This window comes from Adiantum capillus-veneris, chromosome 10 (assembly GCF_014529385.1).
Source record: "Adiantum capillus-veneris isolate H3 chromosome 10, ASM1452938v2, whole genome shotgun sequence".
Taxonomy (NCBI): Eukaryota; Viridiplantae; Streptophyta; class Polypodiopsida; order Polypodiales; family Pteridaceae; genus Adiantum; species Adiantum capillus-veneris.
Genome location: NC_140940.1, coordinates 5,111,090 through 5,131,635, shown reverse-complemented (window position 1 = coordinate 5,131,635; position 20,546 = coordinate 5,111,090). Strand labels below are relative to the sequence as shown.

General features: G+C 43.5%; 1 protein-coding gene across 2 annotated transcripts in view; it reads left to right on the top strand.

Annotated features, from left to right (window-relative positions):
• Positions 1-2,697: 2,697 nt before the first annotated feature.
• The window catches only part of LOC147448389 (uncharacterized), a 79,871-nt gene continuing 62,022 nt past the window's right edge, over positions 2,698-20,546 (top strand). Inside the window, exons 1-3 of one of the 2 annotated variants that reach the window (XM_086522364.1) lie at positions 2,698-2,877; positions 3,004-3,103; positions 3,330-3,551. In XM_086522364.1, coding sequence (XP_086378490.1) covers positions 2,828-2,877; positions 3,004-3,103; positions 3,330-3,551 — 372 coding nt within the window. In that variant the 5' untranslated portion in view covers positions 2,698-2,827. Of the gene's footprint in view, positions 3,104-3,329; positions 3,552-20,546 lie in introns of those variants that run through there. The other variant, XR_015189492.1, reaches the window with a different exon arrangement.

Sequence of the window (20,546 nt, the reverse complement as noted above, 5' to 3'; positions counted from 1 at the left end):
TTTTTTTCTTTAATTCTAAAAGAAAAATTTGCATGTTGATTTTTCCAACCCAAAATCTGAATGCTTCATGAGGAGACACTTGTGAATGCTTTACAATCCAACACTTGAAGGCCTATGTCAAGTTCTTTTCAAGAAGTAGCAATCATCCAACAATGCCCATGTGGAGCCTACCATGTAGTATAGTTACCCAAAACAAGAAGGAATAGGGATGGCACCAACTTGGAATGCCATTCCTTGTTATGGATACTCACATGAATCAAGGAATGGGAATTTAGAGCGGGAAATTGGAATGGGAATGTGAAATGGAGACCTCAAAATGGCGATTCCCTATAACTATGTTGCGTCGGTAAACACAAGCCAAATTGTCAAAAGCGCCTAAAGTTAAACTCTCCTCTGGTGCATTCTGATATGATCAAGGGTGTGATGCACGAGATGTCGAACTTACTTGGTGAGAACTGTCGACCCAGATGTCAAGCCCATTGTCCGTAGTCTGGCAGCATATGCTACCATGCTCGTAAGGAAGCAACACGGTTGATTGGGAAGTGCCACTGTAAGCAAAGCCTTGAATCACAATAGCAATAATGTGTATCATTGCATGTTCTCTCTCTCTCTCTCTCTCTCTTTGTTTCTTTGCACTCCTTTAATAGGCAGCATTTGAATCATTGAGATCCAGTAGCTGACTCATTGCGGATCTCATTGAGTTTGTATAAGGTTTGCATGAGACAAAAATTATTCAGTGATGTTCGTACCCTTGTAGCATCGTGCATGAACTTAAACGAAAAACTATTAGATGGACTTGATGATGGAGTGAATACATATGGACTTGATTATGGAGTGATTACATATGTGTGTGTGTGTGTGTGTGTACACACACACACACACATACACACACATGTATATGTATAGTGATGGGCTTGCATGTGAGCTAGTGATAGGCTTGCATGGCTCACACATCTGTATGAATGAAGTTCCTAAATAATAATATAATTGTGCTTTCATCTAACCTTGTACTTTAAGTTTGACTTTGGTTTATAACTCCTAAATAAATAATATTTCCATGTGCATTTTGATTAAAGCTAATCTATATATATCTCTATATGTGTCACAATGTATTGAATAAAAAGGTTAGTGACTGTACCAAAAAGGGATGTATGGTATCTAATTAAGTGATGCAGCCCATTGTTCACTATTGCTTTTTATTTCAAGCACAATATGGATTCTTGACTTGGTAGCTCAATTAGAATCACTCATCCATCCTTCAAGGAATGCTCCTCTCTCTATCTCTTTCCATCTATGTGGGAGACACCGCGTGCACAAATAGTATGCACACATGCATTTGGATAACTTTGAACTCCTTTAAAACAATTTTAAAGGGATGTGAGGAAGAAGATAATTTTTGCAAAGATAAAGTTTGCTTGTATGATAGTACAAGTAAGAAATATGGAATATATTGCACGACATGATAGAAACCCCAATTTGACTGATAAAGAACTTCAGACTTGAATCTTTTGTAAAATTTTGCTCAACTCAATTCTATAGTGTCTTAAGGTTGAGTACATGATAGCGAGCAATTTTTTTTTTATAAAAAAAAGTTGACATCTCTCTCTCTCTCTCTCTCTCTCTCTCACACACACACACACACACACACACACACATACCCTTGCTTGCATACATTGTTATAAAGCTTTTTTTTTTTGCAGAACTCACAAAATTGTGAGTGTTTAATGTATTAAAGCCAAAAAAAAATTACAAAGCCATGCTCACGACAATCCATGGCACCACCCCCTCAAGGGACAAACATTAGATTACATAGCTAACCATCCATCGGCTGATATTGGGAGCCACCCGATCGACAACACATAAATCCGCAGAACAATAGTCAAACTCCATCACCTGAGATGTCTACTAATGCCGAGAAGAACTAGCACGGGAATGCCACCAAACAGGGGAATCTGCCACTTTCACCTACATGTCCACCGAGCCGTCGAAGGAATCAACAAGGAAAGACTTCCAAGACCACCACCCATCAGAGACGGGCCACCAGACCAATATCCGCACACCATTCCGCATAAGGGGGGAGCCTGAGAGCTCCATCAGCATCACAAAAAATAACAGTCGAAAACACCAACTCGAAGCCGAAGACAACACATCCACCCCTGGCTTTTGAGGAGAGCCTAGCACCTTCAATGGGAGGATCAACGATGCCACCAGGAAGATGCAGATCTGCCACCCCTGCATAACCCGTCGCGCCGAGCCAGACAAGCCACCAACCGCACCTTCGCAGATTTCCTTGGCAGACTTCATTCTCCTCCAAAGGAAGAAGGGGCAACCATTTTAATCACCATTGTTGGCATTGCCTGCTTGCAAGAGTGATATAGGCGTGGTGCCTATCAAATTGTGTACACATTTGTTAGGATTTTTTAGGCTTTCTAGTAAAAATAGATTATCTTTCTCCTAAGCGCTCTCTCTCTCTCCCCGCTGCTCTGCTCTGCTGTGTCGATCAACGCAGTGTATCTCTCTCTCTCTCTCTCTCTCTCTCTCCGTGTTGCTCTGCTCTGCTCTGCCAATCAATGCAATCAAGAGCTCTCTCTCTCTCTCTCTCTCTCTCTCTCTCTCTCTCTCTAATAGCAAGCAATGCCGCCATCTCCACATTAGTGTAGGCCTTGTTTACCCCAGCGTAGGTGACATTAGAGTTCTAACTTACTCCGAAATGAAAGATCTCAACTCCATTGTGACCTTTCACATGCGAAAGGCAGAACTCGTAGCCCAGAACCCGCCCATATTTTACTACATGTAAGGAAGGCAAGGAAAGAGCATCCATGATTACATGCGAAAGGCAGAACTCGTAGCCCAGAACCCGCCCATATTTTACTACATGTAAGGAAGGCAAGGAAAGAGCATCCGTGATCGCATGTTGAAGCTGCTGCCGTGGTGTTTCATGAACATGAGAGAGAGAGAGAGAGAGAGAGGAAGGGCGCATGGTTCACAACTTACTTGTTGCAGTCGTGCACTGGACTTGCTAGTCATCCAAGGATTTCTGCTCGGAGTCTGGAAACGCTACGGTGAACGAGAATCCTTCTTCTATTGTGAATCTCTGAGTCAGGTAGGACTTCTTCGTTTTTTCTAACTCCATTGTTTTTTCCAACTCCATGTCCACAATAGAATCTCTGAGGCAAGCATGACTTCTTTGTTGTTGATTTTTTTGCAACTCCATGTACACACCTTTTGAGAGAAGGCTTTTGCAGAAGCTTATTACTTGCATACGACAAAAATTTGCACACTTTGTGCGAGGGACATCTGTAAAATTTTATTACTTGCATCTTTTGAAGGTCTCTGCAAAAGCTTGTTATCTGCATCTTTTGAGGGAAGTGTCTGCGGAAGCCTATTACCTATGTATAATAGAGGTGGTTTTGAGAAACTACAGTTTCATGGCAGAGGTTGTTGGACTTATGGCGTCCATAATGCAACTTGTTGGAGGAGTACAATCGGCTTATAAAAAATGTAGCTATGGCTCTTTCGTGGTCTATAAGCTTGACTATGTTTTGGAATGAGTGAAAGCTTTCAATCTCTTGCTTCTTTAAGAACTCTCCTCAAATCTCTTGTCTATGGAGAGATTAGTCACCTTAGAGTATATCTTGCAATGTATACATCAAGCTCTAAATCCCCTTTAACGACTTGAATCAAGGCCATTTGAATCTAAAGTTTTAGCCTTAAGATACCACTTCTCCATCATTTGGTACAGTATGAGATATAGTCACTTCACAAATAGCAAGTTTGATTACATTATCATGCGATTGAATACCCTTTTGGATCTTGCCAAGCTTGCTTCATTAGGATAGTTTAAGAATCTATGTAGAGTACTATATTTGAGGATTTCTCTATTCTCATAGGATTAGATAGAGCTCATATTTTGTTGCAATTTCTAAAGTCTCGAGCATAATCATCTTCACCACTTGCATTAGACACTCCCTCATCAAACCCTGGATCTAACTCTCCAAGGTCAAAGCTGAGGATTGTGGGAATTGCATTAGATACCCTATCCCAAGGTCAAAGTTGAAGATTGTGGGCCATGGAGGACTTGACAAAAGAACGTTGTTGAGTCATATCTTGCATGAAATGAAGGATTCTTTTTCTGTGATAGCATCTATAGACCTTGAAGATGGATTCCATGAGTAAAGAAATCACACAAGCACAAACAACTCTGCTCCTTGGATTAGAAGGCCTTTGGAAAACCTTCCAAGCGGGGCATCAAGGAAGAAGGGAGCTGATGCGAAGGTTAAACACCTTTGAGGAGTAGGAAAAACGTGTCCTCATAGCAATCGTGAATGTGTGGAGAGCTAATGAGTTGAAGTATTTGTTGCTAGAAGATATTGGAAGGATACTTCTAGATTTGGGATATGTGTGTGACCATCACTTCTAGGGTGAAAAGTATTGTGGACATGCTAGCTTTTCACCGTGGGAGATATCCTAGGATTCTATCTTTTGAGCCGCAACTTTTATAAAAGAGATGTGCACAACTTCTTTTGGCACACGCCAACCTGTAAGTGAAAAATTAAGTAACATTGAAGAAAGCATAGCTTATTGATAGAATCTACTCTGTTTGCGGTGGTCTACAACTAGCTTTGAGACTAGCGAGTGTATTGTTTCAACAGGTGCATGATGTCAAATATTGAGAGGAATGGTTGAGCAATATGGTGCTAGAGAAAGCTAAAATCCCATTACAGATGATTGGAGAGATTCTAGATCTTATCTTTAATCACTTGCTATCCTATGCTCGGAAGCTCTTTTGGTTATTGGAGCTTGTTTGCTGGACAGACCTTTGGGACATTGTGGAGAACATTGTGGGCTCGATGTCCATGATTCTCCAAAACCGTAATCTTTCCCATATCTGTAAAGCAAACTCCGTCAAAGTCTAGCCATGCTTGGCCGTTCCAAATCTGTGATTCTTCGGTCTTTTCTATGTCCAAACACAGATATTTAATTCCTCCAAATTGCCATTCAAAAAGGTACGTATTAACTCATGCTTCTCATAAGATGTGGAAGTCTTATATGCTTAGGAGGTATTAGATCCTTATTTTGTCACACGTCGATCACCTATCAGGGTCCCATTTCACAATGTCCACGTAGAGTTGCTTCTCAGCTGCTAGCTTCTCTTCACAACTGTCTCGGTGGTACGAGAGCCTGATACATTTTATGGTCAATCAAAGACAAGTCTTTAAGGTGGATCATGGACATTGAACCGCCAATGCTCTCCACAATGTCCCAAGGCCTATTTAGCAAACAAGCTCCAATAACCACGAGAGCTTCCGGAGCATTGGATGGCAAGTGATTGTAACTGAGATCTAGAATCTACTCGATCATTCGTAATAGGGTTCTAGCATTCTCTGGTGCCATATTGCTCAACCACAACTCCCAGTATTTGACGTCATACACATGTTTCAACAATGGACTATCTAGTCTCAACGCTAGCGGGAGATCACAAGAAACATGGTAGATTCTATCAATAAGCTGTGCTTCCCTCAATGTTATTAGATTTGCCACCTCCATGTTCGCATGTACCAAAAGAAGTTGCTGTGCATGTGCACAATACTTGCTACCCTAGATTTGATGATCACACACATATCTAGATCTGGAAGAATCTCTCCAATACCTTCTTGCAACAAATAGCTCAGCTTGTCGGCTCTCCATGCATTCACAATCGCTATGAGGATACGCTTTCCGTGCTCCTCAAAGATCTTGAACCTCCATGTCAGCTCCCTTCTTCCTTGATGCCCCGCTTGAAAGGTTTTTCGAGGGTCTCCTAATCCAAAGAGTTGAGTTGTCTATGCTTGTTTGATCTCTTTACTTATGGAATCTCCACCTTCAGCTCTACAAATGCTATCACAGAAAAAGAATCCTTCATTTCATGCAAAATATGACTCAACACGTTCTCTTGCCAAGCCCCCCGCAGTCCACAACAATCCCCACAATCCTTAGATTTGACCTTGGGGTATTTGATGCAATCCCCACAATCCTTAGCGTTATCCAAGGTTTGACTTGGGAGTGTCTGATGCAGGTGGTGAGGATGATAGTGTTGGAGACTTTAGAAATTGTAGCACAGTAAGAGCTCTGTCGACAAATTTTATGAGAATAGGGCAATCCTCAGGTATAGTGCTCCTACATGGATTCTTAGACTAGCCTAGTGAAGCAAGGTTAGCAAGATCTAGGAGAGTATTCAATTGCATGATAATGTCGTCCAACTTGCTATTGACGGAGTGGCCATGCCGCCTACTGTACCAAATGATGGAGAAGCGACATCATAGAGCTGCAAGTTTATATTCAAAAGGCCTTGATTTAAGTCAATAAAGAGAGTTTAGACCTTAATGTATGCATTGCAAGGTATGTTGTTAAATAAGTAATCTTTCCATGGACAAGAAAGCTGAGGAGGGTTTTTGAAGAAGGAAGAGAATTGAGGGCTTCCACTCGTTCAAAAACATTGTCAAGCTTATGGACCGCGAAGGAGCCATAACTGTATTTTTTGTAAGTTGATTGTACTACTCCGACAAGCTACACTATGGATGTCACAAACCCAACAACCTCTACCATGAATAGTGTAGTTGCTCAAGACCTCCTTTGCCATACGCATGTAATAGGATTTTGCGTCCCTCAAATGGTGTATGTAATAAGCTTTTGAAGATACCCCCGCACACAAGGTACATTCTCTATTATATGTAGGTAATAAGCTTCTGCATAAGCCTTCTCTCAAAAGGTGTGCACATGGGGTTGGAAAAAAAGCAGCAGTGAAGGAGTCCTACTTGACTCATGGATTCCATCCACCGTAGAAAAAGGATTCTCATTCATAAGCTTCTGTAAGTAGTCTCAAATTCAAAATTCAAAAAACACCCAATGGAGTTGAGAATGTGCGAGGTGTGGACAAGAAATTTGTATATGATTTTGGATTGAGGATTAGTAGGGAGAACAATTAAGGAGATACCATGGTTAAGTAGGACGGGAAAAAAGATGGAGAGGCAAGCTAGTGGCGTGTCAGACAGGGAGGCCATGTAGAAACATCTGGGAGTTAGGACATGCGTTGCGGGGGTACTGTTTTGATGGGAATGGGATCGTGCTAGCTAAGGTGGGTGATAGGCAAACATTGTCCACACAAGTGAGTGTGTGTAGAGTAAATTGTTTACTCAAGCGAATTGGGTTCCAAGATAGATTAACTTGGACTCATAAACACGATCTTGAGTAGTTTGCTAATCCATCACAAACTCACCATAAACAAGAGACATGTAATGCAAATTTGGATTGGTTGTTTATTCATGAAAGGAGTTTTAAGTAGCTCTACAACCTTGCACCATTATATGCGGGATCATGCCACCTCTTCTCTCATTCACTCACATTCTGGTAACTCTAGGACAAAGCTGATACCTGACAATCCTTCCCTTGAGATTTGGACTAGAATAATACATTGAAGATTGTTATATCCACTAAGGATGACACAATATCCACACATGATGTCAATACATATCCACAAAGGACGACATATCCACAAAAGGTGACACAAAATCCTCCCCAGAAAAAGAGAGGCTACAATCTTCAGAGTTTGTTGTCATAGTAGACAAGGTTGTTCTTGCCTTTGTCTTCATCTTCTTCTTTGTTCTCCACCACATGAGAAGATCCTCTTACATGTTTCTTGCCTTCATAGCTTCTACATTTGTTGCTTCCACTGCTGTTACCTCCACTTGGGTAGCATTGAGAAGGAGAATGCCCTTCTTACTTGCAAGATTTGTTGGTGTAACAATCCTTTGCTACATGTCCCATTCTCTCACAATAATAACACTTCTTTACATTCGATGATGAGGATGGGACAAAATCTCCTCCTGATGATGTCGATGAGTCCTTTTGCTTCTTCTCTTCTGCTTGAAGTGAATTGATGATGGCTTGTAATGCTGGAGCCGGTTCTTCCTCTACAAGGACGGTGACTAAGTGGTCATAAGAGGGTGGAAGTGCACGCAAAAGCACGACCACTTTGTCATCTTCTAATGTATCACACTTAATGTAAGTAAGCTGGGTTATGATACTTTTAAGTCTATTTATAAGGCTAGCTATGTTCTCTCCTTCATACATTGTGGTTTTGTAAAGTTGTCTTATAAGGCTCACTTTACTTCTTTTAGCTCTAATCCCAAAGTTTTCTTCAAGAACAACCCATGCTTTATGTGTACTTGTACATTTATTAATGAAGTGAACATAGTTGTTGTGAAGTGCGGTGATAATGATCCCAAGTTCTTGTTCGTCCTTTCTATAGCTTCTGCACTAAATGCCCTACTATGTAGCTCCTAAGTTTTGCCTGCCATATATGGAACCCTTCCCCATTAAATTTCTCTACGCCCTTCTCACTCATTGTGCTAATAGAGGGGTCTCAGCTTAAGAGACTCTCCTAGTCTGTAAGGTGCAGCGGAATGAATGTTGTATTTCTCAAGATGAGTGATCCATATTTGCTCAAGGTTCCTTTTAGTTCTTATGGAAGGGAGAGCCTTCCGTTCTTTATGGAGAGTGCTGTGATCACAGACAAAGTGAGTGGATATTGTGCGTGTAAGTGTATGAGACTGAGAGAAAGAGAGAAGAGAGATACGACACCAGAGACGTTGTAAAACCCTCCTCCGAAGGCCCCACTCTCGTCGGCGAGAGTGGTCTACTATTGATTGCACAAAGTCTGTACAATGACGATGCTGAAAATGATGCAACATGGGACTTTGTCGGTGATGACGACGACGACGACGACGACGACGACTTAAGGGCTAAAATCTGCGGGTCTTCTATCTGTCCATAAAAATGCTATGGCTGAAAATCTGAGACTGATTCGGGCTGCTGAAAACGCTGATTTGGCTGCGTTTTTGAAGGCTGAAAATGATGATCTTCTGCAAGTATCTAGGGCTGAATCTGCTGCTGTTTTGAATGCTAGAACGCTGAACTCTCTGCTGCAAAAGAGGGGCTGAAAATGGGAAACGCTGGCTGGCTTGTAGCGTTAGTGAAAACGCTAGATCTGTGGGGATGTTGGCGATGAAGCAAAGCTGCTGAAAACGCCAGCTAGGGGGAGGGTGATGGCGATGACCAAAAACGCTAGGCTGATGGGTGGGTGGAAAAAGCTAATGGCTGGTGGGTGCTGAGGGTTCTTGCTGAGAGAGAGGGAGTATCTGCTGCCTGTGGCCTGTTGTGCTCTTTGCTCATCTGCCAAAGAATGCTACCTTTGGTTTGCTTATATATTTTCTTACCAATTTGCCCTACCTACTTTTGTTGGGAAGTCACTTAAATTAATAAGTGAAAAATATCAAAAATAGGAAAAATAGGCTAAATGCACTGGAAAATTTCCCTGATGGAATCTGATGGGAATATTGATGATCATGCTGTGTGCAACCAGAGATATGCATCTATACCAAGTGACTGGGCATGCACGGTCTACGAATAGACTCACAAAAGTGCCAGATCACTTCTAATCTAGACTGATTGGACTGACGGGAACCTGCTATGGTGTAGCTTGTCCACGGACACATAGGGTTGGATGTGTCACGTGACATCCCCTTCTTTTCAAAGTGAGGTACTGGTACCGAACTGTATGGCGTCTAGGGAGATCACCATAGCATCCGGAATCTTGGAAGGGACTCTTCGCCGGCCCACTCTGATGTGCGGGTCGTGCGGTACTTGAACTTCATAAAGGTCTGCAACGCTTGCTTCTTTGGGGCGCGCCGAAAGTGGCAAAGTCTTCTGTGGCTCCTTTGATGCTTCAACTTTGTTGAATGTGATGCTTCTTTCTTCTTCAAGAATCTCCATGGCTGAAAATTCCTGAACCCATTTCCAACACAAAACCATGAACATACCCATTCCATGTAAAGTCAAGGGAAAAAATCTTGTCTTCGCTAAAGACTGTGTATGCAATGTAGTGAACATAGAGACGGGGTGACAAACCGTTCACCGTATACATGCAAACAATGAGATCGAATCTCTCTTATGATCCAGAGCAATCAACTGTGGCAAAACACAATAGAAATGCCCACGCTTGGTGCTCATACTGTCATGTGCTCGTTCGGAAACTGTGTCATGCCAAGGAAGAGACATGGAATGTGACTTCCTTACATACATACTTTTCAGCTTTTCATGAAAAATCTGCATACATTCGTGCTCATCCATGAGAGAAACGTGCTCAACATACAATATGTCATGCCTAGGAAAGGGATCACATGAAGATGCTGACTAAAATACAGGAAACGATCACGAATGAAACATTCGAACAATGCGTACGTATAAATCATGCGAACACATAATACTTCGTGTGAGGGTTCTTTGGACCTAGGCTCGAGAGCCAAGATCGATCCTTCGTGATTGATCGAATCTGCAACGAGGTTAGCTTCGCTAGAAAAAGCATCAACTAACACATCATCCTTGTGAACAATCACATCTTCTTCATGCAATTCATCATGCTTGTCTTTATCATCCAAATCATCATGTTGATCACAATCATGTAAAGCCTGTGTGTCATGCTTTGGAGAAAAAGAGACTGAGAGAGTCTTCTTCTCATGAATCCGTTCAATCTTGTCCTGCATATTAGCAATGAGAGATGGAGAATGAACAATGTCCTCTCCATGAATGACAATGGGAGAATCACTTTTGGCATTGAGAGTGAAAGTATTAGCCTCCCAATCAATGAGAGGGTTAGCATCACGAAACCATCGAATGCCCAAAATCATATCATATCCTAAGAGAGGAGAGACAACAAATCTTCTAGTGAAGGCAGCCTTTTGAATTACAAACAACACATCAAGGCACTCCTCCGTGATGAGAGCGTCCATACCGGGAAGAAAGCCAGAGACCTCGATAGGAGATCTCTGACTAACTTCGAGGCGGACGCTCTCAACAAGAGAGGGACTGATCACATCATGCATACTACGTGGGTCAAACAATATGACAAAACGCAGCCCCGACATACGACCATAACATTTAATGAGAGAATCATCAATGGGAGGGTCATGAGAAACTTGGGACACACTCGTGTTATCATTAATTGCATTGATAGAGGAAGTGGGTTCTATGGATTCTTTAGATTCATTCGATTCAAGCTTAGGACATGTTCTTTTTATGTGACCCTTAATGTGACAATGAAAACAACGACCTTCCTTAGAATAAGTGCTTTGCTCTTCTGATGTGATGTATCCTCCTACAATTCCTTGTGCTACCTTTTCATCTGGAGTAAGCTTAGGTTTAGCAATTGTGTTAGCTTTACCCTTAGATTCATTGGAAGAATTCTTTTCTGAGAGACTGTTGGAAGATTGGTAAGAAGAGTTACCATTCTTACCGTTCTGAGGGTTCTGAGAAGTCTGCGAGGTACTTGTGGACGTCTTGTTCTCCTTAGGCTTTCCCTTGCTGTGCTTCATCTCTTGTGCGAGAGCAATCGCTACCGCCTTGTTGAGATTGATTGGATCAAGCACCTCGACATCGTACTTGATATACTCGTCCAATCCATAAAGGAACGCCTCTTTGCGTTCATCATCCGACTTGCGTAATTGGGTACCTAGCTGCAAAACATGATTAGAAAAAGACATAACCGGCATACCATTTTGCTTGAGAGGGCGCCAATCGTCCTTCAATCGTGCGAGGTATTGAGGTGGCATAAACCGCGCCTTGAGCTTGTCTTGGAAATCAGCCCAATTGAAGGAAAGGGACGTGAGTTCGTCGGCTTCCTCTAGGTGCGCGGCTAGCTTTGCCTCTTGCCATGCGTGGTACCAATTTATGGCATCACCGGCAAGGTACATAGCTGCCGTCAAAACTTTGCTATTTCCTGTTTTCTTAGTTGTCGCAAAATAAGCATTAAATTGATGCAACCAAGAATGAATAACCGTAGCATCCATCTTACCGTCATACTTACTGAAAGTCAACTTCTCTGTGACCGGGTTGTTGGAATCCGAACCGTGGCTTGTGCCACTTGATGAACTCCCACGATCCTTGGGTGTTTGGATTTCGAGGCAAGTACTTGTCGAACCAATTCTTGAGTTCGTAGTTCTCTTTGAGCCTCTCGCTCGATCTCCAAGGGACGCTTCGTGCTGCCGCTTCCTTCTTTCTTAGTTCTTTTCTTTTTTTCGTTGTGTCGCGTTCGTGTTCGCGTTCTAAAGCAATGCGATTTGCTTCTTGTTGTGCGGCAATTCTTTTGTTTCTTTCGTCGCGCTCGCGGTCCTTAGCTTCTTGTTGTTCTGCTTTGCTTGCGAGTTTGTGCCAATGCAACTTGATTCGTTTCTTGTTGTTGTGCCATCATGTCCAACATCGACTTGACCATTGCCTCCATAGACGTGGGTCCAACTCGTGGCGTTGATGGCGAAGGGGGAGGGTTGAAAAATCTCCTGGTGGGGAGAATCCTTTGTCGCCTCTCTCATGCTCATCACCTGTATGCGAAGTATCCATTCCGCTTCGGGTGACGACCATGCACTATGATCTTTGGTTATTAAGTTCACGAGGAACTTGGGTTCTTGAGGGTCTTGAGGTTCTTGAGGTTTTCTTTTGCTTGCAAATCGCGTTTGAGAAGGATCTTCTCTTCACCCGAGTTCTACTCTTTTCCGCGGGTGCACCCCTTGGCGGCCTTGCACTCACACCAAGGTTGCTTTTTCCCACCTCACGTCGATTGGCCGGCCAGCTAAGTGCACAGTCCGCTCTCAATGAGTGAAAAGAGACACAAGGGGAGGCTGGACAAGCCCTTCTTTCTTGGGATTCCTGTCACTCTTCCAAAAACACGATTAGGAATCGACACGCCCCAGCGAACTTGGGTTCGTGCGATCGCAACAAGCAAAAAAAATTCTTGTGGTTCTTGTGGTTCTTTCCTTGAGTGATACAGAACACTGCCAAAGCTTTGATACCAATGTAAGGTGCAGCGGAATAAATGTTGTATTTTCTCAAGATGAGTTATCCATATTTGCTCAAGGTTCCTTTTAGTTCTTATGGAAGGGAGAGCCTTCCGTTCTTTACGGAGAGTGCTGTGATCACGGACAAAGTGAGTGGATATTGTGTGTGCAAGTGTATGAGACTGAGAGAAAGAGAGAAGAGAGATACGACACAGAGAGACCTCCTCCGAAGGCCGCACTCGTCGGCGAGAGTGGTCTACTATTGATTGCACAAAGTGGTACAATGACGATGCATGAAAACTGATGCAACTTGGGACTATGTCGGTGACGACGACGGGGACGACGACGACGACGACTTAAGGGCTAAAATCTGCGGTCTTCTATCTGCTGTCCATAAAAATGCTATGGCTGAAAATCTGAGACTGATTCGGGGCTGCTGAAAACGCTGATTTGGCTGCGTTTTTGAAGGCTGAAAATGATGATCTTCTGCAAGTATCTAGGGCTGAATCTGATGCTGTTTTGAATGTTGGAACGCTGAACTATCTGCTGCAAAAGAGGGGCTGAAAATGGGAAACGCTGGCTTGGCTTGTAGCGTTAGTGAAAACGCTAGATCTGTGGGGATGTTGGCGATGAAGCAAAGCTGCTGAAAACGCCAGGCTAGGGGGAGGTGATGGCGATGACCAAAAACGCTAGGCTGATGGGTAGGTGGAAAAACGCCAATGGCTGGTGGGTGCTGAGGGGTTCTTGCTGAGAGAGAGGGAGTATCTGCTGCCTGTGGCCTGTTGTGCTCTTTGCTCTGCCAAAGCATGCTACCTTTGGTTTGCTTATATATTTTCTTACCCAATTTGCCCTACCTACTTTTGTTGGGAAGTCACTTAAATTAATAAGTGAAAAATGTGTCACGTGACACATCCAACCCTATGTGTTCGTGGACAAGCTACAACATGATCAGGGTTCAGTCAGTCCAGTCAGTCTAGATTAGAAGTGATCTGGCACTTTTGTGAGTCTATTCGTAGACCGTGCATGCCCAGTCACTTAGTGTAGATGCATATCCTCTGGTTGTACACAGCATGATCATAAGTATCCCTTCAGAATCCATCAGTTTCAGTCAGGGGAATTTTGCTAAGTTAATATATAAGCAAACCCAAGTTAGCACTAAATGGCAGAAGAGGCAGCAGGAGCACCGCTCAACAGGCACCTTCTCAGTAGGACCCCAAAGGCTTCTAGCGTTTTTGCTCCACAGCATCTTGGCTAGCGTTTTTGGACAAGACACCACAGATCAACCAACGTTTTGCATTTGCAGAGCCACGGCGAGAAGACCACAGCAGATCAGCCTAGCGTTTTTGCATGTGCAGAATCCCGCGACAGAAACTCCATTTTCAGCCCTAGCGTTTTTGCATCTGCTAGCAACCTCAGCGTTTTGCAGATCTATCGCGACAGAATCAGCCACAAGACCAGCGTTTTCAGTTTTCAGCCTTTAGACATCGCAGATCAAGTCCCGAACCTCGCAAATCTCACCTCCCTGCAGCAGTTCCTCGCCGCACGGTCAGTTTCCGCAAGGTTTACAGTTTCAGCCGGAAAATGCAGATTTCAGCATCTGCGTTTTCAGTGCGTCGTCGCCATCGACATCGTCACCGACATAGAGTCAGAATTCAGCAGATAAAAGATTAGCAGATTTCAGCCCATAGCGTTTTTGGACAGCAGTAGAAAGATTGCAGATTTCAGCCCTTAGGTCGACTTCGTCATCACCGCCGTCAGTCGACATAGCCTAGACTTGCATCAGTCTCATGCATACCATTTGTACCAGATTGTGCAATCATAAGTAGACCACTCTCGCCACGAGAGAGGGGCCTTCGGAGGAGGGTTTTACAACGTCTCTGGTGTCGTATCTCTCTTCTCTCTCTATCTCTCAGTCTCATACACTTGCACGCACAGTGTCCATTCACTTTGTTTGTGATCATAGCACTTTCCATTAAGAACGGAAGGCTCTCCCTTCCATAAGAACTAAAAGGAACCTCTAGCACAGTTCGGAGCACTCATCTTGAGCAAAGCGCAAACAATCATTTTGCTGCACCTAACAAAATGTCAAAATAGGGAAAATAGGCTAAATGCAGTAGAAAATTCCCCTGATGGAATCTGATGGATTCTGATGGAATACTGATGATCATGCTGTGTGCAACCAGAGGATATGCATCTATACCAAGTGACTGGGCATGCACGGTCTACGAATAGACTCACAAAAGTGCCAGATCACTTCTAATCTAGACTGACTGGACTGACGGGAACCCTGCTATGGTGTAGCTTGTCCACGGACACATAGGGTTGGATGTGTCACGTGACATAGTTAGTGTCTACCTCTTTACACAAGCAAAACTGAAAAATCATCTCCATAAATGTAGATCATGATATACATTGCAAATGGTGCTTGGTTGCAAATTTTTTTAGAGTTAATTAGAGAGAGAGAGAGAGAGAGAGAGAGAGAGAGAGAGAGAGAGAGAGAGAGAGAGAGAGAGAGAGAGAGAGATGAGAGAGAGAGAATTCCTTTGTGAAGCTCCTCTCATCGACGGTGAAGCCCCTCTTTACAAATGATGGAAAGGCTTGGTCTCTTTGAATGTGTTTATTGAATGCTTGATGCTTGAAGCTCCTTTGGATGCTTGTAAGAAGCCCTCTTGAAGCTTGTGAAATAAGATTGTTGAAATTCCTTTTGAAGCAAAATGGCTTTGGTTGCTTTGTAAGCTTTTGGAAATTTTTGGTTGCCTTGGAGTGCGAGGCTTTATTTAGCTTGTACGGAACTTCTTGTTCTTGGGCTCTATGAAGGTGAGAAAGCCCTCTATAGAGGGTGGCTTCTGAGGTAGTAACGTGGGAGTTGCCCCTATTAGGTGTGGCCGGCATTGAATGGTAGCCGGCGGGAGTGGGCCCCTTGTAGTGCTGGTGAGTAGGCCGCATGGGAATGGGGGGCCGAGAAGTTGAGCTCGTGGGAATGCTGTCTAGTAGACTCAAAAAAGGAAACGAGCCCAAATTGAGGCCCGCTTTGCATTGGTCGGTAGCTTCAAAAAATTTTCCGCGTGGGATCACCAGTTTGCAGACCCGACCAGGAGAATCAACCACAATTTACCGCGCTCCTCAAGTCTGTCCGAGTTGCCTCGTTGCCAAAATGGGAATGTTGACCCCACGACCTCGCGAAGGCAAGAATAGCCTAACCAACTTAAGCTAGCCAACAAGGCTTCGCTCTTTCTTTGTCTAGGGAGTGTAAAAGAATAGTGTTATTCTCGGATTCTATAGAGGTGCACACACAAGGGAACTCACACACACCTAAATAAGGCAAGTTTGAGACTCGACAGGTTTAGGGGCCTTGGAGCTTGGAATGCAGAGCTTAGTGGCTCTAATGGAAGCTTCTCATGAAGTCTTTTTCCACACACTCACAATGCATGAATTACATAGGCCAAAAGGGATCAATTTTGGAGAACAAATATGCAAGATGATGATGAAATGACACACTTCTAATGTACCTAAAGTGGCTCGAAATTGAGCTTTATTGATGCAAAAAAGTCTCGATTAAGGATCCTAATTGAGAATTAACAAAGCCTACCACTAATTCGGCTACTAACGATCAAAGAATAGTGGCCCAAGAGTTCCAAGATTCGAGAACATGCTTAAGATAATGTAAAGAACTTTGGACACCCCAAGTCAAGATTCTACCGCGACATAGTAGAGATTCACTTCAAAACAGTTCACAAAAGATGACACGGCCCGAGGTAGTTCCGTGCCAAGAGATATTGGCCTCAAAGACTGGCGCCCTTTCGGTATTTCTTTTTATATTAACCTGTGTGCAAAGTAAAAGAGAGTCCACGAGAACTTACACTCAGACTCTGCATCGAGATGCTCTGAGTAATGAGGCCCAAAACACTTATTTATTGTTACAAAGGATGCCCAAAAGCAGAGCCCCAAAAGTTTAAACTCAAAAGCAAATGTAACCCAAAAGTTGCCAAATAAACCAGCGTAGCTTCCGAAAATCCGTACGCACCACCACGTCAGCAAGTCAACGTGTTTTGCGGAGAATCTGCCACGTCAGCAGTCAACGGAATTTACGATCTGCTTAAATTTTTTATCTTTTCGTGCTAAGGAAGGGTGGAACCTTCAGAGTACCTTCAATGATCTCAAATGGCCTTCCAGTCGAAGAGTGGACCCTGTTATTGTGGGCAAATTCTACCAAAAGAAAATACTTTTTCCGTTGAGTCTTTTGATAAAAAATGTAAGACTTTAATAAATCCAAAACAATTGAATTTGCAATCTCAGATTGCCCATGTGTGTGGTGCGGTGGAAAGATGACTAGAACTGCAACTATGTGCTTTCAAATAGCCCTTCAAAACAAACTCGTGAGTCGGAGATCTTTGTCAGAGACTATTGTCTCAGGCATGCCATGTAGTCTGATGTAAAATCTGTGCAATGAACGTTCTCGCTAAATGATCCGGCTTGACTTTTTTGTTCACTGAAATGAAGTGAGCTAACTTGCTAAATCTGTTGATGACAGCCACATGCCGTCATGGCCACTATGTGTATTCGAGAGATCAAAAATGAAATCCATAGCAATACTTTCCCAGGGGCGGGTGGGAATGGGTAAAGGCTGTAACAATCCCTGTGCTTTATGCGTGTCAAACTTGACCTTTTGGCATACCAAGCAACTGCGTACAAAGTCGTCCACAGTTTTCTTGAGTCTCGACCAAAAGAAGTAATGCTCCACACCTTTCAAGGTAGTGTCATGCCACGGTGACCCGTAAAAGGTGGACAATGGCACTTTGTCAAAACCCTTTTCCTCAACGGCTGTGTAACGCACAACATCGTTTTCTTCATCAAATAGCCATTCTGTTGCTAATTGGCTTTATCTAACAAAAAAATAATTCTAAATGAATTATTGGATTTATAAGTGAGAGGGTTTTCTCGCTTGGAACACCAAGGAAAAATAATTCTAAATGAATTTTTGGAATTTTAAGTGAGAGGGTTTTTTTTCACTGGAGACATCCGAGTACAAAGTATTCCTAGTGCGTCATTCAAAGTAATGACGGGAGCACTGTGAAAGGGAATATCTGTAAGGCCACCAGGAACGGGTACTTTTGATGCGTCACATCGGATGGGTGACAGGGAGCATCATAAAGAAGTATTCGACCATCCGGGACGAACATCTCTGATGGGTCATAGGATGGGTGACATATAGAGATCGAGGAAGGATTGTATGTTCGGCGTAGGAAAGGACTAGGTGATGGGTATTCCTGATGCGTCACAAGGTGGGTGACGGGTGCATCGGAAAGCATAGTCAAAAGGAAATTCCGAACTGTGTTGGAATTGTGCACAAGGAAAAGCAAGCACTTGAATGAAGATGGGTTCAGAGGAAACTTTGAGGAAAAACAGATGCTTTCTGAGAAAGCGGGATTGCTTTTTGGGACAGCAGATGCTTTCCCGCGAGGAAATCTATGTCTGCATTGCAACTGTGCGTGTGATTGCATCCAGGGACGCCTGGGAAGTGTTGTGAAAGCATTGTTCTTAACTTATAAGGTTTTATTGAGTTTTTGGCAAATTCAGACTATTTTAAAATACGCCGGCCGCCCATTTAATAAGTGGGCAACCATCTGATAAATAAGGCAACAGATCAGCCAACGTTTTCTCTCTCTCTTTTTTTGGTAGAACAACGAAAAGAAAAAAAGAAAAAAGAAAAAAAAAGAAAAAAAAATGGCCGCGATCTCTACGCAAGCAGCTTTTCGTGCCCATGGCTAGGAGCTATAAAAGCATCACATGCCCTCACTCAGACAGGAGAGGATCAGTTTTTGCAAGAAGGAGATGCTGCTGCAGAGTTCACCGCAAAGAAGACGTTTGCCGATGATGCCCATGACTGTCCCAAGTGTACCAGATGTCGCCAAGACCCAGTGCGCGAGTTCCCTCGCGAAGAAGAAGTGCCTACGGAGCGTGTTTCCATGGCGACAAGTTGCTGTTTTTCTTTGTTTTCAGTCCATAAACGTCGTAGACGGGGCTGATTTATGAGAAGGAACCCGAGAACACACCTCTTTTGTGTGTAGGATTGGAAGAGAGGATTTTCTATGTAGATATCTCTTCCGGGGAATTGCTTTTTCGAGAACCGAGTTGCGTTACGAGCGTCGAGACTTTGAAGGTACGATTTTCATGTTATGATCTCTAAGTATTTGATTGCAGGTGTACTTCCTCTTCGTGAGGGAGTAGGAGCAGAGGAAGGCATGAGCCTCTGCATGAGAAAAGCGCTCTGAGGAACTAGAGCAGATCAGCCCAAGGGTTTCGTACCCAAGTTTGGGAAGCAGATCCACGGATCGAAGAGAGGTAGACTCTCGAGATGTGATCCGGAAGTTGAAATTCCAAGGGAAGCACTTCGTGTCTAGGAAAGCGGAGTTAATCTGCAAGAAGAGGACTCTGGAAACAGAGTTAGAAAAGAGTATGCAGGGATGTCATGCCCTGAGTCTGGAAGGTGAGATCCAGTGTTAGGTGCAGCGGAATGAATGTTGTATTTTCTCAAGATTAGTGATCTTTATTGCTCAAGGTTCCTTTTAGTCCTTAGGGAAAGAGAGAGCTTTCTGTCTTGTAGAGTGTTGTGGTCACGAACAAAGTGAGTGGATATTGTGCGTGCAAGTGAATGAGACTGAGAGAAGGAGAGAGAAGAGAGATACGGCACCCGAGAGGTTGTAAAACCTCCTCTGAAAGCCCCACTCTCGTCGGCGAGAGTGGTCTATTCTTTGATTGCACAAAGGTGTACAATGCGTATGCAATGGACTATGCAACTTGGTCTATGCCGATGACGACGACGGTGACAACGATGACGATGACGATGACGACGATGGCTGAAATCTGAGATCTTCTGATCGCTGAATTTCGGGATTGTTTCGGTGGCTGAAAATGACTGTTTGGCTGCGTTTTGTTGGCTGAAAAATGAGGTTTCTTAGGGCTGAAAACTGATGGTCTTTACGGGCTGAATCTGCTACACTTTAGATGAAAAATGCCGGTCTTAATTTGCTGCTGAAATCCAAAAATGCCAGGGGCTGAAATTGGTCCTTCTGTCGCCGGGGTTCTACAAATGCAAAAACGCTAGGCTGATCTGCTGTGTCGTGATGACGCCGGGGCTGATCTGCTGTGCACAAATCGCCAAGGCTGATCTGATGCAAAAACGCTAGGTCTTCTGTGGAGAAAACGCCAGAGTAGTCGCGGGGGTTGGTCTTGCTGAGAAGTTGCCTGTTGAGCAAGGTGCTCCTGCTGCCTCTTCTGCCATTTAGTGCTAACTTGGGTTTGCTTATATAGAAACTTAGCAAAATTTCCCTACCTACTTTTGTTGGAAAGTCACTTAAAAATAATAACTGAAAATCCCAATAAATAGGAAAATAGGCTAAATGCACTGGAAAATTCCCCTAACTGATGCTAATGGATTCTGATGGGAATTTTGATGGTCATGCTGTGTGCAACCGGAGGATATGCATCTATGCTAAGTGACTGGGCATGCATGGTCTATGAATAGACTCACAAAAGTGCCAGATCACTGCTAATCTAGACTTGACTTGACTGACTAAACCCTGCTGTGGTATAGCTTGTCCACGGACACATAGGGTTGGGATGTGTCACGTGACATCCCCTCCTTTTCAAAGTGAGGTACTGGTACCGAACTGTATGGCGTTG